This window comes from Rhinolophus sinicus, linkage group LG15, assembly GCF_036562045.2.
Source record: "Rhinolophus sinicus isolate RSC01 linkage group LG15, ASM3656204v1, whole genome shotgun sequence".
Taxonomy (NCBI): Eukaryota; Metazoa; Chordata; class Mammalia; order Chiroptera; family Rhinolophidae; genus Rhinolophus; species Rhinolophus sinicus.
The window spans coordinates 751,918-773,506 of NC_133764.1; the positions used below are offsets into that span (position 1 = coordinate 751,918).

General features: G+C 57.2%; 1 protein-coding gene across 2 annotated transcripts; it reads right to left on the reverse strand.

Annotated features, from left to right (window-relative positions):
- Nucleotides 1-398: 398 nt before the first annotated feature.
- ALKBH5 (alkB homolog 5, RNA demethylase) lies at nucleotides 399-21,079 on the reverse strand. Of its 2 annotated transcripts, XM_019753755.2 has the most exons (4): nucleotides 19,166-21,075; nucleotides 11,555-11,635; nucleotides 2,686-2,841; nucleotides 399-2,006 (listed from the first exon to the last, which is right to left on the reverse strand). In XM_019753755.2, the coding sequence occupies exons 1-4, from the start codon at nucleotides 19,933-19,935 to the stop codon at nucleotides 1,829-1,831; spliced, it is 1,185 nt and encodes a 394-aa protein (XP_019609314.2). In that variant the 5' UTR covers nucleotides 19,936-21,075; the 3' UTR covers nucleotides 399-1,828. The 2 variants fall into 2 exon arrangements, with proteins under 2 accessions (XP_019609314.2, XP_074176622.1); XM_074320521.1 differs by lacking the exon at nucleotides 11,555-11,635 and having other exon boundaries at nucleotides 19,166-21,079.
- Nucleotides 21,080-21,589: the final 510 nt, after the last annotated feature.

The following is a 21,589-nucleotide window of genomic DNA, read 5'->3' on the forward strand; positions in this document are numbered from 1 at the left end:
GTGTGGACTTGGATGGCAGATACTAAGAACTCAAGAATTTGTTTCATGTGCAAAACCACTTGCGTATCTTCTCCTCTGCCTTTGCTCATGCTGTCCCTCCTTCACTGGCACACAGCCTCTCTGATCACCCTTCCAGAACTCCTGGCCCCTGTGGCCCAGCACGTGGACACGCGGTTTGTGAAATCCATGCTCCTGGAGCACGAGAGAAGGCAGCAGGCAGGAGGCAGGCCCACCTTCAGCCCTCAGCCCTGCGTCAGCGACTGGTCCCTCCGGAGCCCTAGTGGGCAATGCGCTCTGCCCACTCCCAACCAGCTGAGTTTGAGGAGCAAATCCAGGGAGGAAGGAGGCACCAAAGGCAAGCCCTCGCTTACGATTAACATCAGACAACTGTTTCAAAATATATTAGATTTGGTTTTTATTGTAGAGCACACATATCAGGGCAAAGTGCTGCACACACACAACTACAAATCATTTTTGGGAAAAAAGCTGTAAAAAAAAATAAAACTGCAACTGCTTTAGTTATGCAGTTCCAACTTGAGGAATCCACACCGGCAAAGGAGTCCTGGCCCCTGAGAGGGGCTTCTGGATGGTGGCTGCCCCAGATTTCTGCAGCCTTGGGCCTGGGCTTCTGTAAGATAAGGTCCCCCTGGGGTGGTGGCAGCCTGGGGACTGGGCGGGCCTCTGTTCTCAGCAGGCCTGGCTTTGGCCCTGGCTGGCAAGGAGACATTTCTAATGAATCTAGATCAGCAAAACCTTGCAACCTTCAAGGATCTAAGTAGGCAGAAACTGCCAAAGACTTCACTTTTCCCCCCCTTTCATTACTATTTTTTATAAGCCCCTTCCCCTGCTCCCACACCCGAGGCAGAGGACAGTCTGCAGGCCTGAGCCCTGGCCTTGGATGTGTGCTGCAGGCGGACACGGGAGGCAGGCCCCTTCCTACAGGGATGACATGGGAAGAAGGCCCAAGTTGGCCAATGTACGAGAAAGGAAAGGGAAAGGAAAAAGCCAAGAGATCAAAGGAAAAAATAAAAACTCAAAACGAAACAAAAACCCTACCACACGCCACAATTTTCCATACCCCAAATGCTAGACTTGGAAGGACACCAGTCCCTGTAGCTAGAAACAATTCCTAACACTGCCCCGACATGGTAAGTCTAACTGTCCCATACAATCACACGCCTATGCTCTTGGTGAGAGGTCAGGACGGGCGCAGCCAGGGGCCTGTGGGCAGAGCGGCCCGTGGCATGGAAGCCGCCCGAGCGCCGTCAATAGCTCCGGGTGGCTGCAGGGGCTCGCACTGGGTAAGCCCCTGCCCCGTCACCCTGAATGACTCTGCCACAGGAAGAAGAGGGTGTTTGCGTGAGTTTCTGGGGCCTGGAGAGCAGGTGGGAGGTGGGAGGACAGCAGGACCCCTGTGGGGCCAGCAAGGCCAGGAGACCTCAACCCAGCAGACACCGGGCGGGTGGGCAGGAGACTGAATTTCATTTACAACAAAGATTTACACGGAAAGCAAAACAAGAATTTTCTTAACCGAAACATTTTGATGCTTTTAAATAAAACCAGCCTGACACAGCCCCACGTGAGGTCGGCTGCCCCCCGGGCCTCTTCTGGCCACTCCAGCATAAGCTTCTGGCAGCCTCTCCATCCAGCAGGAACACCAAGAACATGAGAACCAGGTCCCAGCCAGTGCTGCTCTTCGGCCTTATCAGGCAACGAATCGAGGAAAATAATGTAAGGATCAACACAAAGAAACCAACCACGCAGCCCCTCCGAACGAGCCCAAGGCCGGCGGGCGCTGGGTGAGGAGGAAGGCCGTCCCCGAGGGGCCTCAGTGCCTCCGCATCTTCACCTTGCGCGCGGGGCCGCCCGCCGCTGCCGAGCAGTCGCCGCCCGCCTCGGCCGCCTGGCGCCAGTAGTTCTCGGAGCTGAGGCCGCCCCGGCGCCGCGGCGCGGGCAGCAGCACGGAGCGCCGGTTCTCCTCCTTGTCCATCTCCAGGATGCGGGGCCTGTGGGGGGACCCGAGGCTGAGCACCGCCCAGGTGGGCCTGCGGCCTGCTCGCCCCGCCCGCAGCTCTCCACGGGGTGGTGCGGGCAGAAGCGGGCAGCGCAGTGCCGGCCCCGAGTGCCCGCGGCCCCCCTGGCTTTGAGCCGTGACCGTGCACACGTGGGGCCGGCTTGGCTCCGAGGCCGCCGGACACAGACCTGCCCCACGCCAGCCTCTGGACGCTGCGTGGTCCCGCTGTGGCCCCTACCGCTCAGGCTTCTCTCTGCCCCCGCCCCTCCTGCCTCCGAGTTGCAGGCCACGCGGGACCTCCTGCCTGCGCTGCCCTCCCCACAGGTCTTTCTCGGCCAGGAACAGCACGTCCTCAGAAACCTTCCCAGCCCCTGAAAGGGGTCCCTACCCACTACCTTCCAAGTTTGCGTTTGCCTCCTAACACTTATGTACAACCCACAGGAGCGTTTGTCTGCTGGGTGGACTGAAAAAAGGTGAGGCATGGGCAGGCCACGAAGCGTTCCCACTTACCAGTCTCGGCCCAACCCCTTCTCTCTGGGGATACAGGCAATGAGTCAGGGGTGACGTGTGAATGCCCCCTACCCAGGGAACCACACACAAGGCTTTCGAGAGGTGGGCAATGCCAGGCCCCTAACCACCTCCCATCTTACCCCGCGGCTCCTAAGCTGTACCTGTGAGCAGCATCAGGGTCTGCCTTGCGGTGGGACCGCTTGGGTTTCAGAGCGGGGTCCCTGATGCTTCCCGACAGGCGATCTGAAGCATAGCTGGGTGGCAACACGGAGCTGCTCAGAGACTTTGTTTCCAACCGGGGTGCATCTAATCTCGTCCTGCAAAAGAAACAGGCATGGGATGACCAGCGGGACTCTCGTGGGGTGTACACCCTGTCAGACCGAGGCTCTCTGCAGCCAGGCTGAACGGGAGGCCGGCAGCGGCGCTCGGTGCCCCCGTCTCCTCGTGCTGCATAGCGATTGGCCCGCTGACTTCCAGATGCTCCTTAGATTCAGGCTCAAGGGCAGGGATGGAGAATACTCGTGTTTGGAGACTTCCACCACGAGGATCTACCGCCCCAGGGGAAAGACCCCAGGGCGCTCCTTCGGTTGGATGAGGCATCCCCACCTCCCCCCACTCAGGCGAGGTTGTCCAGGGGCGTCCACTCCACCTGCCAGAGGACCGAAGGCCTACTGGTGGGTACCACAGACTCCACTGGACCGCATCCTGGCCGGAAACCCCAAGACAGAAGCTTGCCCTGGCCCAGGCCTGTGAAGAGCTGCAGGGCAACAGTGAGCTTCCCCGCTCCCTCACATGGGGACACTGAGGCTGTGTCAGCAGGAGAGCCCAGACCCAGCTCCACACTTGCGCACCGGGCTCTGGTCCTATCACCGCCACCTGGCGGCTTCTGCCCGTTCGCCGAGACTGACCGAGGCCAGGGCTCTTGAAGGCAAAATCTCCACCTACCACCAGCTGGGAGTTTTAAGGAATACACTGCCCAGGAAAGGGAGAACATGCAAGTATGGACAGGGAAGAGGGGTTGGAGAAGCTGGGCAGGACGGTGGCGAGGGCCGTGACCTGAGTCCCAGGCCAGGGAAACCTCAGAGAAACCCGAAGTACGTTGTACGGTACAGAGAAGGCAGGCAAGTGGGGCCAGTACAGCAAGGGGCAGGAGCGAGGCCTGCGATGAGGAGTGATGGGGCACAGCTGGCAGAAGGCCTGAAGGCACCTTTCCCATAGGCTGCTGGGCACAAAGTAGTAATTTGCTTCTGAGGAAAAAGGTTCTGGGGTCAGGGCAGGACTCAAAGGACACCCTCAGAAGCACACTAAGGAAGAGAATGGCGGGGAGTCCGAGCCATGCCTTGCCCTAGGCCTCCTGGCGTTCTTGCTAACAACTGCGAGCAGTGCTCACCGCGCCCCCACCCCTACTGGCTGGCCTGCGATACAGACGGGAAACGGTCAGAAAGACAGGAAGTCACATGTGCTGGAAGTCACGGGAGAAAGGTTTAAGCCCAGGTGAGACTCCAAGCCAGGCCTACACACCTCTGGGCTGGGGCTGGAAAACACAAGCACACCCTGCCACGCAGGCACAGCTGACGCGGGCCAAGCCCTGCCTTCCTGAGCTACTTACTACTCGGCGGCCTGCCTGGGCAGCCAGGGGCAGTGGTGGCAAGCCCCTCATTATGGGTCTAGGACTGCTGGAGAGGCTGGGGGACAGGCCAGGGACACGGGCTGGCTCTGCTGCTCTCTGCCTGCCTACGGGGGTTGTTCCTCCCTACCCCCCACATGACAGCTCTGTGACCATCAAGGGGCAGCTCTCAGAGGAGGAATGATCAGAAATGGCCCTGCAGCCTCCTGTAGCCACTTTGGGGACAGTATAAGCTCTGGGGCCCCCAACGGCTCCTGACACATCCCCCAGGGCTGTTAGATGCACATCTCAGAAAGCAAGAGAAGCTCCTGTCCTCCTTCCACTTCCAAAAGGCCACCGAGCTGCAGGAAGCCAGGCTACAGCTGGATCCCGAGCCCAGAGCCCACCAGCAGCTTAACGTCAGAGCACGGCCTTCCCAGGGACAGGCCAGGCATCTCGAGGTTCAGTGCACACAGCCCCGAGTCTGGAGTAAGGAAGCCCCGTTCCAGCAGAGGCCTGGGCCGGGCCTGGGCGTCCTCGAGTGGCAACAGGAACGAAGAGCTGCGTTCCAGATCTGAGTTACCTGTGAGCCGGGGTCACAGCGAGGCAGCCAGGCAGGGGAGGTGAGGGTGACCCAGGCAGACTGCCATACCCAGGAAGGTCACCCAGGGTGGCAGGACAGCCCCCAGGACAAAGCAGGGATTGGGCCAAGGTATGGGGGAAGCCACAATAAAGGGACGATGTGCCAGCTGGCACTAATATAACACGTTACCCTGGGACCTGAGGGGAAGGAGGCAGTTGACTCTGCCCCAGGTGCCCCCTTCATCTGCTTTATCACTCACGGAATCCTCCAGAGAAGCTGCTGGGGAGGGCTATGCCCACCGTGGGGGTGAGAAGCAATGCTAACTCACAGAGCAAGTCACTGGCCTAAGTCACACAGCTGCGACCTGACGATGGTGTTGGAAGCCCAGGCGGGCTCGCTGCCCGGGCCCACGACCACCGCTGGGAACGGCGACCCAGTCTGCACTTCAGGCCCTGCTGCCAACCACTCTCCCAACTTCTGGCTCCACCCCCACCCCGCAGCCTAGCGCTACGAAGCCTGCCTTTCCCAAGGGCGTGAGGAGGCAGGAGGGGGGGCGGCAGGCACCTCTGAGCAACCCCTTGTCTGACTGACCAGGGCTCCTCGGTCTAAGCTCCAGCACCCCTGAGTATCAGACTCCCCAAAGGCCAGACCTGGGCCACTCTCTCCTGCAACAGTATCCAGCCCCATCTTCCTCCAACATCACCCTGCTCCCCACAAGGCAGTTCTGGCCGGTGCAGAAGCCTGCCGTGGTCAGAAGAGCCTGAAAGGCACAGGAAGGCGTTACCCAAAGGGAGGGCACCCCAAGCACATGGTCCACACCTCCTCCTATACGCAGCCTGAAAGACACCCAGGCCGCAAGGACAGCCTGCTTGGCACCACGTCGTACGCACGGGCCTAACGCAGAGCTCCAAGAGCCCGGGTTCCACAGATGCCAGCCAGGTAACAGGGCCCGCGTCATGAGAGCCCAGGGATCCCCTAGTTCCGGCTTGGTAGGGTCAAAGAAGCAGGAGGCCCGACACCACACTGGCTTCCCCCACCGGGGCCACCGGTGTCCCTCTCCTCCCGCGGCACGTGCCTCTGCTCACACTGGGCGTGGACCGGCCAGCCTCCCTCAGCCCCACCTGAGCAAGCCCACGGGGCTGTGGTGAGGAAGGGGCAGGGAACCCGCTCAGCGCTCTTCAGTGGAATCATCCCCGGCACAACTGCGCCCACTCACAGGCGAGAACACAGGGCGCAGGTAACTGCCCTGTAGTCAGCGAGAGGGGCAGAGCCAGGCCAGGAGCCCGAGCCACTCACCCCCCAATGGTCTCACTGCTCCCTTATTCCTTGTACAGGTGTGGACATGACAGGCTGGTCAGGCTGCCACGTGGGCAGGGCGTATGCATGTGGGCACACTCATCGGACCAGCACACAAAGGCGGGCTACCCCTTGGCACAGGGGAGAAGAATCGTGCAAACAGAAGCAGTGGCTGGGGTCTCCGTGAGGGTGATGTCTCAGGCGTGGCCACGGTCAGGGACACCAAGAGCTGGCCATCCCTGAGGGACGGAGGCCAGAGGACAGCGTCCATTCTCACCCTCGGCCCATCTACACAGTCTCGCATCTGAGCTGCCCTGCTTTCAGGGAGGGGCTCCCCTTGGGCCGAACGACCACACCAGCCGCTTAGCTTCTCACACAGTCTCTTCCCTGCACATCTCTCACGCCACCGCCTCCCCAGCGCCAACCAGGTTTCGCTGGCACAGCACAAAGCCTTTTCTGACTCGCTTTGAATGTATCGCTTGCTCCACCCCATCTCTACTGTGTTCTAGAAAGTCCTACCTAAGAGCCCCAGACTGCACGCCTCTATAAAGAGCCTCTCCTCTGCCTGAACTGTCTGCCCCTAAGCCTCTTCTGTGGCTGCCTGGAGCCCACATATTGACTCACTTCAGGTGGCACTTCTCTGGAGAGCCATCCCTGGCGAGGAGGTGTCTGCCCTTCCCCCGGAGGACGAAGGGAATGAGAAGAGACCACACTAAGCATGTCCCTGGCACGAGCAGAGTCCGTTCACACCAGCCATGGTTAACACTCGGCAAATGAACCTCCGCTGCTTGTGCCAGCTTCTGCCTCATGTGAGCTGGGCCTCAGTTGACCAGGAAGTGTATTCACACTGCCTGGACCACTTCAGCTACGTAACCGGAGAGGCTAACCGTGCAGGAATAGTGTACGCAGACCCGGTGCAGCCGGGGGGGCCTCCTGAAGACCCAGGGACTGGTGAGTGGCCACCAACTAGACGGCTCCGAGGGCCAGAGCCGTCTCCTAATGATCAAATGCTGATCCGAGGCCTCCTTCTCCGTCGCCCCTCAACCACACGGTCCCCGACACTTCCTGCCTCCGGCCTTTGAGCTGACCATTCCCGCCTAGCAGCAAGGTCGGGTTCAGGAGCCAGACCACGACCCCACCTTACACATGCCCCCCCCCCCAAGCTGAACGTAACTTTGTGTTTTTGTTTCTTTTCTGCTGGGCCCCAGGGAACACACCATGCCTGTGGGACGCGCTCACTCTGCTTGCGCTGCCCACCCACCGCACACCAAGCACTAAGGGAGCTGCGTTCCCTGCAGGCCTGCCTCCGGTGCTTGTGCACGGTCAATGCTCCATGTTCCAAGTCAGGAATCACTGCTCACAGATCCTTCCAGACCAGCCAGATCACCCGAGGCAGCGCGCTTCCCACCTAAGCCCTTTCCGGGGTTCACACAGCTTGCGCTAAGGATTCATGTGCACGCCGTGCTGCACCCAGCGCCCAGCACCTAGGAGCTGAGTGTTAGACATGGGGCAGCTCTTAAGGTCCTTCAGAAGGCTGCACATCAGGGATTGTGGAAAACATGGAACCGCCCACCCCCCGGCCCCAATGACTCCTACACCCCAGCAGCTGGCCAGCCCCTGCCTTCTCTAACCAGTGATCTGAAACTGTAAGCACATCTTCAAAAAGCTTCGGTCTGGCTTCCCCGCCGGAGAACCAATGATTAACAGAGAGGCGGGCCGCCCAGCACGCTCATGGGCGGGGGCAGTGACACTCAGGGAAGCTGAAGGGTGCTGAGGGGTGACCAGCCTGCAGCTACCGCCTCACCCCGCTCTCTGGAGTAGCCCCCTGGCCCCTGAAAACGCTCTAGCTCACCAGCTCTCAATGTGCACAGCAGGGGCAAGAAAGCCCTCTGGATGTCACTTTGTTTCTTAAGCTCACCACCCACACCAGTGACACGGGCAGCAGCAGGCGCTGGACTGTGCCTGTGCCAACCACCAAGGGACCACCATACCCAGCACCAGGAGCCCCCGGTTCTAGACCTCACTCCGCCCTCACTGGTCGTGCCCTCCCAGAGCTTGTTACGTTAAACGGCAACCCGAGGACCTCACTCCTCCACAAGCGCTCACGTCACGCCCAGTCTCCCCGGCCTCCCTGTGAGAAGTGACAGCACCATTCGCACGACCACGACGACGACAGCATTAGCCAGTCAGCAGAGCTGCACTGTGCTGAGCCAGACAGCACTTGGCAGCCGCCACCCCCATTTCCCTCCATGACACCGAGAAAGACCATCCCAGCTCTGCCAGACCTGAGACAGTGACAGCGCCCCAAGGCCCGCCCTCAGAAGCCTGTTTAAGGGCAGACGGACTGGCTGTACCCCTCTGCCTATGGCGGGCAGGGCCAGGCTCAATGCCCAAATTGCACCCATCTGCACACGACTTCACCAGAAGACATCAAGTAAGCCAGGTACCCCCAAGGCCATACCCAGTATCTGGGCAACATCTGAGCCAGGATGCTCCCCTTTTCGTCCTGTCACCAGCTTGTCCTTTTCTAAGACCAGCCCCTGAGCTACTCTGGAGCTGCTCCTCCTCTGGGCCAGGCCTCGTGCTGAGCCCTAGATGAAAAAGGACGTCTCTGCCCCCAGAACGCAGATTCGGAAACTCACAATGGCAAGTGTAGAGGGAAGGGGTGTGCGGAGAGGACCACAGGCATGTATGTGATGCTCCCTGCATGTCAGAACAGTCAACACCCGGGCCGGGCAGTCAGCTCAGCTGGTCGGAGCGCGGTGCTCCTAACAACAAGGTTGCCGGTTCGATCCCCACATGGGCCAGTGTGAGCTGCGCCCTCCACAACTAGACTGAAACAACTACTTGACTTGGAGCTGATGGGTCCTGGAAAAACACACTTAAAAAAGTTTAAAAAAAAACAGTCAACACCTGAGCTTTCAAGGATGGCTAGGTTAACCAACTTTCAGTGTGTGTACGTGGGTCCTCTGGGGGGTAGGGTGTGGATCAGACATGAACATCCTAAGATGGGAAAGTATTCCCAACAGGCCACACTGTTCCAAGAGCCCAGGACCCAAGCCCACGGAGCACACTAGGAACGGCAAGTACTTTAACGTATGTGAGAAGCAGAAGAGACGAGGTTGGATGGACAGGCAAAGTGGCTTGGATTTGATGCAACAGCCTGTGTGCCAGCTGCCTGGGGAGGCTGCGGGGGCCTCCTCACGCACCTCTTCAGCCCTCTCACACCGAAGCTGCGTGTGTCTCCCCTCCAGCCTAGTCCCTGACTGGCTCCTGGGACCACTCAAGTCAGGTCAAAGAGCTTCCAGCACCCACAACAGCCATTCTGAGGTCAGACCACAGTCAGGGGCCCAGATGGCTAAAGAGCTTCTCGGGGGAGCTCATCAACTATAGATACTCAGTGCTACCAAGGAGCATCTGAGCCCGCCAGGCTGGGCGGCCAGGTTGGGGAGCCACCGTTCCAGGGCAAGGAAAGCGCTGGGAGAGCAAGCTGACCTCCACCGCACCTGCAATGCCGCCTTCCCTGACATCGCCTACTGGGAGAGGCCTGAAGGCAACACCTGGAAGGTGCTGCTCTGGTTCTCGATCCCCCTGGAAGTTCCTTGCCAGGCTCCTGGCCTGGGGGGCCGGCTGTCCCTGGCTGCGGCTGGAGGTACCAGTAGAGCCCGAGAAGAAATGAGTGGGCAGGATGCCCAGTAAGGCGCTACACCCTGGGCTTCACCACTTCCAGGTTCTGGGGTTTGGCCTGCGCGGGGAATCACAGGAAAAGAAAGGGAAAAGGCAGATAGAAACCCTTCTCTGATGAGTTCTGGGAACACACTTGGGCTAGAGGAGAGACACTGAGCCGTGCGTGTCTGGAGCCCTCACATGTGCCCAGCGCTCTGCCTGCACCACTGTGCCGTCCCACAGATTTGAATCACCTCCAGGCTACAGGTGATAAAACAGAGACTCCAAGTTTTGACTTGACCAAGTGGCAGAGCCATGCCAAAGAGACTTCACCACCACATTATTCTGGGGTTCAAGGCCCAAAGGGCCAAGTACCCAAGTTAGCGACTAACGTTAAAAAGACGGCCAAGCCAGAATGAGGACTAAAGAGAGTCAAACCTGGAACAGGAGAGCACAAATAAACCCCCGCGTCCATACTGCTGTAAGGAAATGACTGAATAAAGAGATAAACAAATGGGGGGAAGAAACAATTCCTGTGCAGAATCCCACGTAACTTGTGCGGCTACTCCCCCCTTGAAGACGTGGAGCTAGCTCCCGTCCTTCTGTGTGGGCCGCACACAATGACCTTCCCCCTGACGGGCACAGCTGGGAAAAATAGGGTAACTCTAGAGGGCAGCGATCTGATGCACGTGCCTCAGTCGGGCGATCAAGGTCAACGTCAACAGAGGTGAGTCCTGGGCCCTGGACAGGTCAGGACATAAAAAGGGTGCTTCGCCCTCTGTGGGTTTCCTCACCAAACCTCCACCCCCGTCTAATCGTGAGACACACAGGACACAAAGCCCAAATGAGAGATGTTCTACAAAATACCTGCCCAGCCAGTGTCATCACGAATAAAGTACATCTGTGAAACTGTCCCAGCCACGAGGAGACTAAGGGGGCATGAGAACTAAATGTGAGACCCTGGAACAAAACCAGTACATCAGGTAAAAACTAACACACTTGTGTACAAATCTGAGTCGAGTGTGGACTTAATACTCATGGATCAATATTGGCTCTTGATAGTGACAAACACGCCAAGCGACACACGATGTCACCAGGGGACACGGGTGTGGGCCACTCGGGAATTCCCAGTACCATCTTCACCACTTTTTGCACATCTAAAACTGTTCTAATGAACGAAGTTTATTTAAATTGAAAAAAAGAAGAAGGAAAGGTGAGCCCCGGGACAGACCCCGCGCCCTCCTCACGGGGGTTCCCACCCGGGCGATCGCGCCACCTCTCAGGAGTCCCCTCGAAAGGCAGACTTGTCCTGACCCACAGTCTGCTTCGGTCAGTCCATTCACCCCACGAGCAGAAAGAAGAGCGGCCGGCTTTGGCAGCAGTCCTTCCCGACTCCCCGGCCAGGAGGGACAGACACACGCTACGTGCCTGCAGAGCACGGCAGCGTCACCGGCCGCGCTCCTTACCGCTTCTCACTCCCTGCTCCTCCCAAAAGCGGAAACCCAGGCATTTGTAAAGCAGGCTGCTAAGGCACAGTCTAAAAATAATCAGCAACAGCACATGACAAATAAGGATCGAGAAGGTGGAATGGGGGGGGGGGTTGGAAAACTGTTCCCCAAATCTTGTTTTAAGGCTGTTCCCATAAACACCAGGAGCGCGTGCTTTGGTTCAGTCTTAAACTTCCTGGTTAAACAGCCACAGAACCTAAGTTTCTGTTGAAGAAAAGACAAAAACAGCTTTATCCTCACAGAATTCAAACCAAAGCGCCTTCCAACCTTTTCCCCTTCCAGGCTTCACGAGGCCACGCTGCTGATACAGAGGAGCCCAGTTCTAAGAGCACCTCCGATAGGCCTGCGGCTGCCGGCACCAGGGCACTTACTTTCGGAGGATGATGACCGCTCTGCGCTCCTTAATGTCCTGAGGCCGTATGCAGTGAGTGATTTCATCAGCAGCATATCCACTGAAAGGAAACACAGAGCCTATGAGCATGGAGAGTAGGCAGACAACCCAAGTTCCGGGGGCGGGGGGCACAGAGAAAAAGTACAGTCCAGGTCTTATGGCCACCCTCTGCCCCATTATTTCAGAGGTTCAAAGATCTACATGGAAGAGAAACAACACGTGAAGCTCCACTACACTTATACCCAGAAACTGTGCAAGGAAGACCTGGGATGGGCAAAGGAGGGCTTTTGGCAGAAGCGGAAGCAGGCATCTACATGCACAGGCCAGGAACCCTTCTTTTAAAGGACCTCCAACAGGGTGCACCTTCAGTCACTGTGGAGGCAGCTGGAGTGACTGAGGCCAGACCTTGGTGACACTTCCCTCCCTGTCCCCACCCTGCGACTTGCCGAGGAAGCCACGGCAGACGCTGACAGCACTGAGTCACTAAGGATAATAAGACTGCAACGTTCAAAAAGAGAATTTGTTTACTTGAAAAAAAGCTTTCAAAAACCTCCATTTGGAGGGCGGGGGGAATTCAAAATCTTCAAGACAGCTGTGTTTGGGATATTTTAAGAATTTCCATCACAAATACCTATTTTCATCAAGTTATATGATTTTTAAAAGTGCTCCCAGACCACTGAATGTACATGACTGTTCACAGCTAATGTCTTTTCAATTTGAAACTGTGGAAGCAAACTCAGCTTCCCGAGCCCCTCACATACATGGGAGCTTGGTACCCACGGGTCACCCCAGCCCCAAGTTCCTCCACTGAGCTGAGGCCATTCTACACATTTGAAACACACTTGGCCACAGGCCTTGCTCAACCTTCTCTTCCTTCTCAGGATTCCACTGACCATCCCTAGACAACAAATCTGTCTCCACATGGCTGCTAATCGGCTCCCTTCTCAAGGGACACATGTTTAAACACACATGCTTAACTGTCAGAGAAACCAGACCAGGCAAGTACTCCTCAAAATGGCCCGGCTACCCCGACCCTGGGCAAGACCTAGAGGAAAGAGCAAATGGAAACTAAGTCTGAGAGGGAAGCACTCTGATTTGGAATCTGATTTGAGGCCATACTAGGGGCAGAAAAAAGAACCTTTGTCTTAGGAATTTCCCCCCAGAGTTGCTCCTAATTCAGAGTTTTTCAGTTTTCTCTGTGAACATCAGTCACACGAGACTATGGACAAATGTCCACAGTCAAATCAAAATTGGAAAATATTAAAGAGTTTAAAAAAGCATTAGTATGTTAAAGGATTTTAGAATAACGATAGCAGATGAATCCACTGCCTTTAACCGAGCAGTGACCAAAGACTTTCTCTTAAGTTACACCTCTCACTACCTGGAGGCCCTCAGTGAGAAACGCCACACGGATTGAGGCACTGAGCAGACCTGGGTTTGAACCTGAGCTTTGTCACCTGCTAGATTTGTGACTTTGGTTAAGTCATAGGCTGGGCCTACGCCCCTGTTTCTTCATCTGTAATATGGACAACAGTAGGCATTCATTTTGTTATGCTTTGTAACTTAGGTATTCTTTTGTGGCCATTAATGATTATAAAATTTTTAAAGGGGGACAGTGCCTCCTCCCTCCCAGGCAGGATTACAGAGTTATATGACAACATGGTTGACACCCCTGGAAGTGGGCAGTGGGAGAATTAAGTTAGACAATGCAGGGTGCCTGGTACCCCACTCCCACTTACTAGATACCTGACACAAGCCAGAGCCTCGGGTTCAGCACCTGCCCAAGAGATGCGCTCCAGGCCCCGCCGCGGGCACCTGCCAGCAGCAGAGACCACCTGGGCCCTATGCCCAGGGTGAGGGGCTCTAGCTCTCCTATGCTCTCGTCACTCCACATCAAGGAGTCAGGTCTGGGATGCAAGAGAGAGCCATACACACACAGGACTTCCCCAAATGTTGAGTCCAATTCCCCAAAGGTCCTGCGAGGCACCTTCCTAAAGCCAGGTCTGCAGCGCTGGATGCGGGCATCTTCCCCACTGTTAACAAGTGGTACCCATCTGCCTGACTCGACTACTGAGGGGCCTGCTTTCCCATCTGCAACAAGGAAACTCTGCCCTTAACGCCATTCTGGAGCAAACCCAGGTGTTTGTCAAACCTTAACTGTCCCCACCCCCAAAGGGCTCTAGAATGAACACCAAGCCCTGCCAGGTTCCCGCCAGAGCCCAGGCCGCAGAAGAACTCGTGAGGAGGTAAGACTGCAGGAGCCCACGAAGGTGACCGTGGCTCTGGCTCCGCCTGACGAGTTCATGAGCACGGTCTTCTCGGCCTCCCTGGCAGCTGTGCCACAGCCCACTGAGCCCTCCTCAAAGTATCAGGCTCCTCTGGGGCGGGAGGCGCAATGTCCTGACCGAGGGACCCTCTTCTGGCCACGCTTCAGCAGCAAGTGTCCAGCAGAGGCTTATTTACTGCTAAGGAACCTACTCCCTACAAGTCCCAGTCTGCCAGCTTGGAACTTAACACGCCCTGGGCCCACCTTACCTGTAGCGTGAAGAGAAGTGCCAGCGCTTCCTGCTGTTTTGTTTTCACAGGACAAGGAAAGGAGGAAATACCTCGAGCTGGTCAGCCTGCCTGGCTGAGCCCCCCTGCGCCCCCCGCACCCCACGCAGCAGTGACTAGTATGCCACAAGCATCACGACAGACAGCACGTGGCTGCGTCACCCACTAGCTCTGCACCTTCCACTCCTGAGTCTCCGCCCCTGGGAAGCTTTCCTCAACTCCCGGGGCTGGGTTCCCCCACATTGCCCACCCACGCCTCGCTACTGCTACATCTGGCCTGGTGGAGCCTGTCTTCCCTACAAGACAACGCTCTGTAAAGCTCTTACTCATCTCTGCACACGGTGGACACAATGAAATACGTGTTGAGCTCAACAGCTTTACTGCTCTGAAGCCTCGCCGTCTACACCTGTGAAACAGAAATCCCGGCGAGTCACTCCTCGGAGGCTTAGGTGCAGGTTCAATGAGGAACCTGAAAACTCAGTACGGGGACTGTACGTCTCTCCTCCAGGGGACAGTCTGGGAGACTTGAGCTGGTTAAGGCGCATCTCCAAGGTGGCCACCGTTTCCCATCGACTCGACTCTGCCCTACCTGGCATAGGACAGACCCGAGATGGAAGGAAGGACTGGCGAAGACACCAGCCTGTGACAGCCTCCCTCCGGCAGGGGCGTCCTGCTCTGGGCAGCCCCCCAAGCCTCTCACCAGTGACAGGCCAGCACTACTGAGCAGCTTAGGCTTTCGGAGGCAGCAGGCCAACCACGCGTACACAGGCTGCAACTGTGAGCTCAGGTTTACGTTATAACCAGACCACACCTCCCAGGCACGTGGCCTAACTTGGTACGAGTCCTGAGGCTTCTGAATCCAGAAGGAACCAGGCAAACCTGCTGCAAGTCCCAGGTCCGTACACACCAAGGTACAGAGGGAGAGCGCAGCTGAGTCTGGAAGGCAGCTGATCTCGACACACTTCACCTGAACTTCAGCAGCGTGAGAGACTCAATCTTCAGGAACAACGCCAGGATACGCATCGCTCCATTGTGCAGAGGAACACTAAGGCCCAAGGAGATTACATAACTTGCCCAAGGTCAAACACCTAAAGTGGTGACACTGGAACTCCAATTTAACTGTTGGTTTCGGTGTCTGTGCTACACTGGTGGTGGTTTTTTGGTTTTGGGTGGGGGAGTAGGTAATGAGGGGTAGAAGAAAAGCCCATCTGTGTTTCCCAGTGACAAGATCCAATCTGTCCTGGGAGCTTCACCGACCTCAGCAGAGGACACACACAGAGCACCCACTCCCACGGAAGAAGTCTGCAAAGAGACCCCCGAGAGCAAGCACCGCACCTCAGCGACGGCTGCACACCCACTGCCCAGCCGGAAACGGCCACCCTGTTCACCTTCCGCTTGCTCGGAGCTTCGTAAGTAAGACACGGCGCGCCTGCAGCTCCTTTCCTTTGCTGCCCTCTGCCTGGTGTCAGGTCCGGCAGAACCAAGGGCAGCCGACCCCCACGGCCCAGAGCTGCTCCCGGGAATGCACAGCCCTGACTTCATCCTCGAGTCCCTCCCCCTCCCAGGGAACCAGAAGATTCCACACAGGAGATGTGGCCCAGACCTATCTGCCCTACTTTCCCAACTATTTTAAGCCAGAAAGCTAAATTTTCCTTTCAGCAGCTGAAGAAGATCAGCCCTTAGCCCAGAACTAACAGGGGTGCCCACTCTACCCAGTATCAACTGCTAACTGGGGACTCACAGGCTGAGCTCACCTCTGCGTATCCCATGGCCAGGTGACACAGAAATTTCCAGACAGGTGGCTAAGACCTGGGTCTTGGTATGTGGCCACCACAAACACAGACCACTCAGCAATGATCAAAGGTAGCAGCAAGTCAGCAATTAGCCTTGAGGTAATTATTCTAATTAACCCAGTTGAAATCTGTTTTAATCTGCCCATTCACCCCACAGGGAACAGGAGAAAGAAGGTGGGATGAATTGGTATGAAGAGGTGATAAAATATATTTATTTTCCTAGAAAACAGCACTAACAGGGGATCCAACCAGGCCTAAGATGGGAAGGTGACAAAAAAGAAAAACACCTGCCAAGTGGGTTTGGAGAGAAGTTTGAAGCACTTCCAGAGGGATGTGAGGCCTTGCTCTAAATGCCCACGTCTGGACACTGCTGAGTCAACGGGTGCCACACACCAACATCACACTGACAACCATTGAATATAAAACTGCAGTCCTGCCATGTTGCCTCGCACGGCTCCAGACACCACCGCCAGCGACCAGTGGAGTCTGCGTCATGAGATTCCCAGAGCCCCCCCAGCCGCTCGGCTCCCGTCCGAAATGCAGCCTTGCATCAGCCCTCACCCCTGGGCTGGGGTCCGTACCACTAGGAACTGAAAACAAGGGCTACCTGTGACCAGCTTGGGGAAGAGCCCAAGCACCATCTGAAGAGAACCACGGCTAACAGGCAGGCGCTCACTCACCCGCACACCAAGTAAGCTGGGAGCGCTACGTTAGCAGGGGCTGTAAGATTTAAATTAGTGGGGTGTCAGAGCCCTGGCGCCGTGGAGCTCAACTACGGATGATTCTGCCCCCCCCAAGGCACGCCTGGCAACGTCTGGAGACTTTTGGTTGTCGCAGAAGGTATCACTGGCATCTCATGCCTAGAGACCGGGATACCTGCAAACATTCCGCAATGCACAGGACAGCCCTCATTCAGCAAAGAATGAGCCAACCCAACACGTCCCCAGCACAGCTGAGCTCTGATCTAGCAGAGCTTCCCCAAGGCAGCTCAGCAAAGTCTCGACTTCAGGCCCAGGGCGGATGTGAGCACTAACAATGCACTTCGTCAGCCCCTTGCCGACGCTAGTCCCTGCTACTGCTGCCAAGGCCTTCTCTGCTAGGCTAACTCCTAGCTACCCTTCAAGTTCCAGCTTACTTCCTCCCCCAAACTTCCGACATTCCAGAATGGGTTAAGATGTGCCCCCTCAATGTACTCCCGCAGTTACCTTCCTGGGCTGTAATTGTCTGCGGCCTCCACTGTGCTGAGTTCCATGAAGGGAAGAGCCATGTTTTAGGCTCCACCACAACCCTGGCCCCTTCCCCAAAGAGAGAGCAGGGAACCATTAAATGGTTGTGCATGAAAGCAAGCCTCCACCCTACGCCAGGCCCTGTATCACACACCAAATCACACTGAATTCTAGTAGGCTTTGAAAGTTGGCATCACCCCCACTTTACAGACGGGAAAGCCAGCTCAGAGAACACCCACAAGATCCCAAAGCAAATGAGAGGATTCAAAGCTTGGGGCAGCACTTTTCAGGACATGGCTGAGCCTCCCACACAAACTCCACAGCCAAGTCAGAACCCAGGAGGGGTTGGAGGGACTAGGAAAGCTTTAGGACTTTTCTAAGGAAAAGATGAGGAGAATTTTCCCGATGACGCAATCCTGTTGCTGATCACTAACAGACCTGCATTTTCAGAACTTGAAACTGCTGCTCTTCAATACAGGGGTGGAGGGCGTCTCAGTCACAAGCTGCCTCTTGTGATCTCCCCATCACACTCCCGACTACTGTCAGACCTCACCACCACCCGGAAGGCCTGTGACTAGGGGGAAAGCAACATCCCTGTAAGAGACCAAACGGCCGTGCATTAGTTCCTTTCAGCAGCTAGCACCCTGCCATGAAGTCAACACACCAAGCTGTCTCCACGCCACTTGGGAGGATCTGCCCTAGAAATCCCATCTTAAAGGGCTTCGCTAATCCATCAATGTAGGAACACCACGTATAGGTCTGAGGAGAAGCTCCAAAGCCCAAACGACAAAGCGGCAAGTGATGCGTAAGGAAGCCAAAGTACTGCTTCTGCTGCTAACTTCCCAAACTTCCCCATCAGGAGACCTTGGCGATCTGCCGCCATCCCCAGATATGAAAGCAGCCTCAGCTGTTCAACTCAAACTAGATGACCTGCTCATGCTATTAAGAGGGCTCCAGGGACCCTGCTTCTCCCCATAACCACAGGCTACGGCATGACTGCACTTCCGAGGTTAGACTGCTCACAACAAAATCTGTGTCCTGATCCCGTACTAGAGTTTGGGGGTCAACCGAGCTACTCAGAACAACTGGAGTCTAGACCTCCCGAAGAGGTTTGCGGATTACTGAATCCATTGCTAGCTGTACTTGTTTCGGGGCTAGAAGGAGGCAGCTTAGCTTCCAAGTAAATGTTCTGCTTCATATAAACAGCAAAGGTGTTCCAGCAGGAAGTCTCTAGAAACCAGGGTACTAAGTAATTCTCAGCAGGGTCTGGGATACAAAATAGGCCAAGAACCTAAGTTCTGCTGCTGACATAATTACTAGACCGAACTCCAGGTAAAGAAACCAGCTTTACTTTGTTTCACTTAGTCCTGATAACAGATAACACATTCTTACAAAGGACCAATGGGCTCCTCTACAGCCAGCAGGGGCTGGGTTTTAAGAGTGGGCTGCACTGGATTCCTGGCCCAACCACAACTCTGTTCAATTCCAGGGAAGTCACTCCCCCTCTTGGGAATGGAGAACGTCTACCAATTAAATATGATCAGGGGCCTTCCTCTGTGAGTATTTTCTCTGTTACGGAATCCATGAACACTTTCTCTTGTCAAGGCAACCATGAATGGCAGAGTTGGAAACACTTTAAAATGGTAAATTCAACTTTTTTTTTTAACATAAATTTGAAAATGGAGGCCAAGAATAAAGAAGAGACTTGCTAAAAACCACAAAGGGGCAGACTCCTAAAATCTTAGCCTTCTGGAAAAATGCCTTTAGATTCTCAGTCAGGTCCCTGATCTTGTCAAACCTACCCTCCCGATACAAATTCTAGACGGTTCCCTGAGCCGTCCCTGCCTGCTCTCTTGGTACATGTTTTAAAGGCAGATCCTTTCCGTTCCGCTCACCACACCCACGAAACAGAAGAATGGGTCAGAACCGTAAAGCGCAGGCTCCTACATTAGCTGCTGCCTCCTGGGTCAGGGTGGGCAGCTAAAGCAGCAGGGCCGTCCCCACCTCCCAGGTGGTTACCTGAGCACAGTCACGCTCCCCCTGCGCACTGGCAGGGAAAGCACAGGTTCCGACACCCGGATAGGCTTGAACTGGAACTTGCAGCCGAAGCAGAGCGCGGAATCGCTAAAGAAGGACACAGACACGATGGGGCGCTCAAAGATGTGGATGGGGTCCACGTGGGACACGATGCAGCCGCCGGGCTGGTAGTCGTTGATTACGGCGCTGTTGACGAAGCCCTCGGGGATGACGCGGTGCTCCACCAGCTTCTGGATCACAAGCTGGTGCACCCACTCGGGGATCTCGTCCACGTCGCCCGGCGGGTAGAGGCGCTCCTGGCCGGGCCCGCGCTTCTGCAGCTGGGCGCCGTACGTGTAGCCCTCGCCGAAGAAGTACTTGTTGCGCAGTGGAGCCCGGTCCACCGTGTGCTCGTTGTACAGACCCTTCTCGGCGCGGGCCACCACCTCGTCGATGCGGGCCTCGATCTTGGCGCACTCGTCCTGGCTAAACAGGCGCATCTGGCGGATGCCGCTCTTCACCTTGCGCGCCTCCTCCTCCTTCTGCAGCTGCTGCTCCTCGTAGTCGCTGCGCTCGGGGTCCGAATCTTCCTGGTACTTGCGCTTGGCCCCGGACATCGGGTAAGGCTCGGCGGCCGCGGCGGCGGCGGCGGCGGCGGCCACAGCGGCGGCCGCGGCCGCCGCTGCCTCCCGGCTGCCCGCCTTATAGTTGTCCCGGGACGTCATGGACTTGAGCTTTTCACGCAGGTCCGTGTAACCGCTGGCGGCCGCCATGGCCCCGCGACGCTGTTCTAGGGTCCTCCGGGGCGGGCAGGGCGGCCGGGCATGGCTCTCGGGGGACGTGCCCCGGGGCCCCCGGAGGAAAGAAGGTCCTCAACGCCAGGCCCCCATGCGAGGCCGGAGGGGCGGGCGGGGGGAGTCGAGGGGCTAGGCAAGGGCTCGAACCTCAGGGGCAGCGGGTCATGCAGCGGTGGCGGCAACGGGGCTTCCTCCTCCTCCACCTTCTCCGCGTCCCAGGGGGCAGGGGCGCCGGCAGCGCCTCATGCCGCGTTGGGCCGCTGCGTTGGATCCGCCTGACTCCGGACCAGACCTCCGGATGCCCGGCCCGACCCGCACTTTAAAGCGCTCCTCACGACGTCACGCGCCGCCCGCCCGACGTCCGCCAGCGCCGCTCCTCAGCGGGCTCCTCAGCGCGCACGCGCAGTGCTGCCGGTCACCGCGGCTCCGCGCGCAGCGGGCATGCGCGTGCGTGCGGGCCGGCTCAGCAGGGGTGCCTGCGCAAGCGCAGACCGGGGCCGCTCGTCGTCCGCTGCCCCTCCCCCACTCGTGAAGGGCTCCGAGAGAGCGCCCTCAAATAGCAACCTGTCTCCGCGCTGCGACACCTCCGTGACCAAGGGCTCCCTCCACAGGAGTGCGCTCAGACTGCCAACGCTGTCGCTATGTTACGTCACAGCTTCGTCCGACCACCGTAAACGCCTCAGCCCACAGCGCGCAATCACCGAGAAACCGCCACAACCTAAGATACTCCGCTACCGTCCTCTTTGGCGCTTTCACTTCTTTCATTGGGCCACCGGCCACGCGCCGGGCGGGTCCAGACGGAAGCTTCGGGAGTTGGTTGGTAATTATGCCTGTCAATCAGGAGGTCGCCTTGGCTACTGCGTCCGTCACTTAATTAGCAGCGGGAGGGCGGCGAGGACCCTTGAAGGGTGAATGGGTGGCCAAGGAAGTGCCTGAATGTAGAGCCCACCGGAAGAAAGCCCTCAGGCGCTTAAGGAAACTACTGAAACCAGCGGAAACTTCTGAAATTGGGAGGCCGAGAGCACCGCGCGTCCCAGCTCCAAACCCAGACGGCGACGTTCGCAGACCCTGGACGCACTGAGGGGGCATCTCCCTGCCCACCTTTCCTCCACCCCGCCGCCGCCGCCGCCGCCGCCGCCGCCGGCCGGAGCGGACGTTCCCAGAGTCACGTCCGGGAGGCGGCGGGCGCATGCTCAGCCGCGGGACGCGCGGGGTTTGGCTGAGCCTTTCCTTGGAGGCAGGTATGGAGCGCCTCTTCTGGGAACGACAGAAGGAAACGAGTAGGCTCACGGAGAAGGCAAAACTGTAGGTGATTACGAGAGACAATTCCAAAGTTGTGAAGCAGTGCGGTCGGACGGGATGCTCGGCGTGAACAGAGGCGTGGCGACTCGGGGTGCGCAGAGGCGGGCCCTCAGATCGGGGGTTCTGCTCAACCTCCCAGGATAAAGTTCATCTGCTTCGCTCGGCGTTCAAGGCCTCTGTTGAAGACCCTTCCTACCCTTCTCCGTGAACACAGCCCCAGCCTCGCGCTGACACTGCCAGGTCTGCATACATCACCTGTTGCACATCCTGGCCTTTATCCAAGCTGTTTCTTCCACCTGGAATACCAGTTCCCTTCCATCCATCTTCA

Bases quoted from the DNA above. Each gene is read 5' to 3' on its own strand.
- ALKBH5 (XM_019753755.2), bottom strand. From the start codon at position 19,935: ATGGCGGCCGCCAGCGGTTACACGGACCTGCGTGAAAAGCTCAAGTCC. The intron at 11,636-19,165 runs GTAACCACCTGG...GTTTCCTTTCAG, and splicing joins GGGAGCGTGACTGTGCTCAG to TGGATATGCTGCTGATGAAA. The intron at 2,842-11,554 runs GTAAGTGCCCTG...TTTCTTTTGCAG, and splicing joins GCGGTCATCATCCTCCGAAA to GACGAGATTAGATGCACCCC.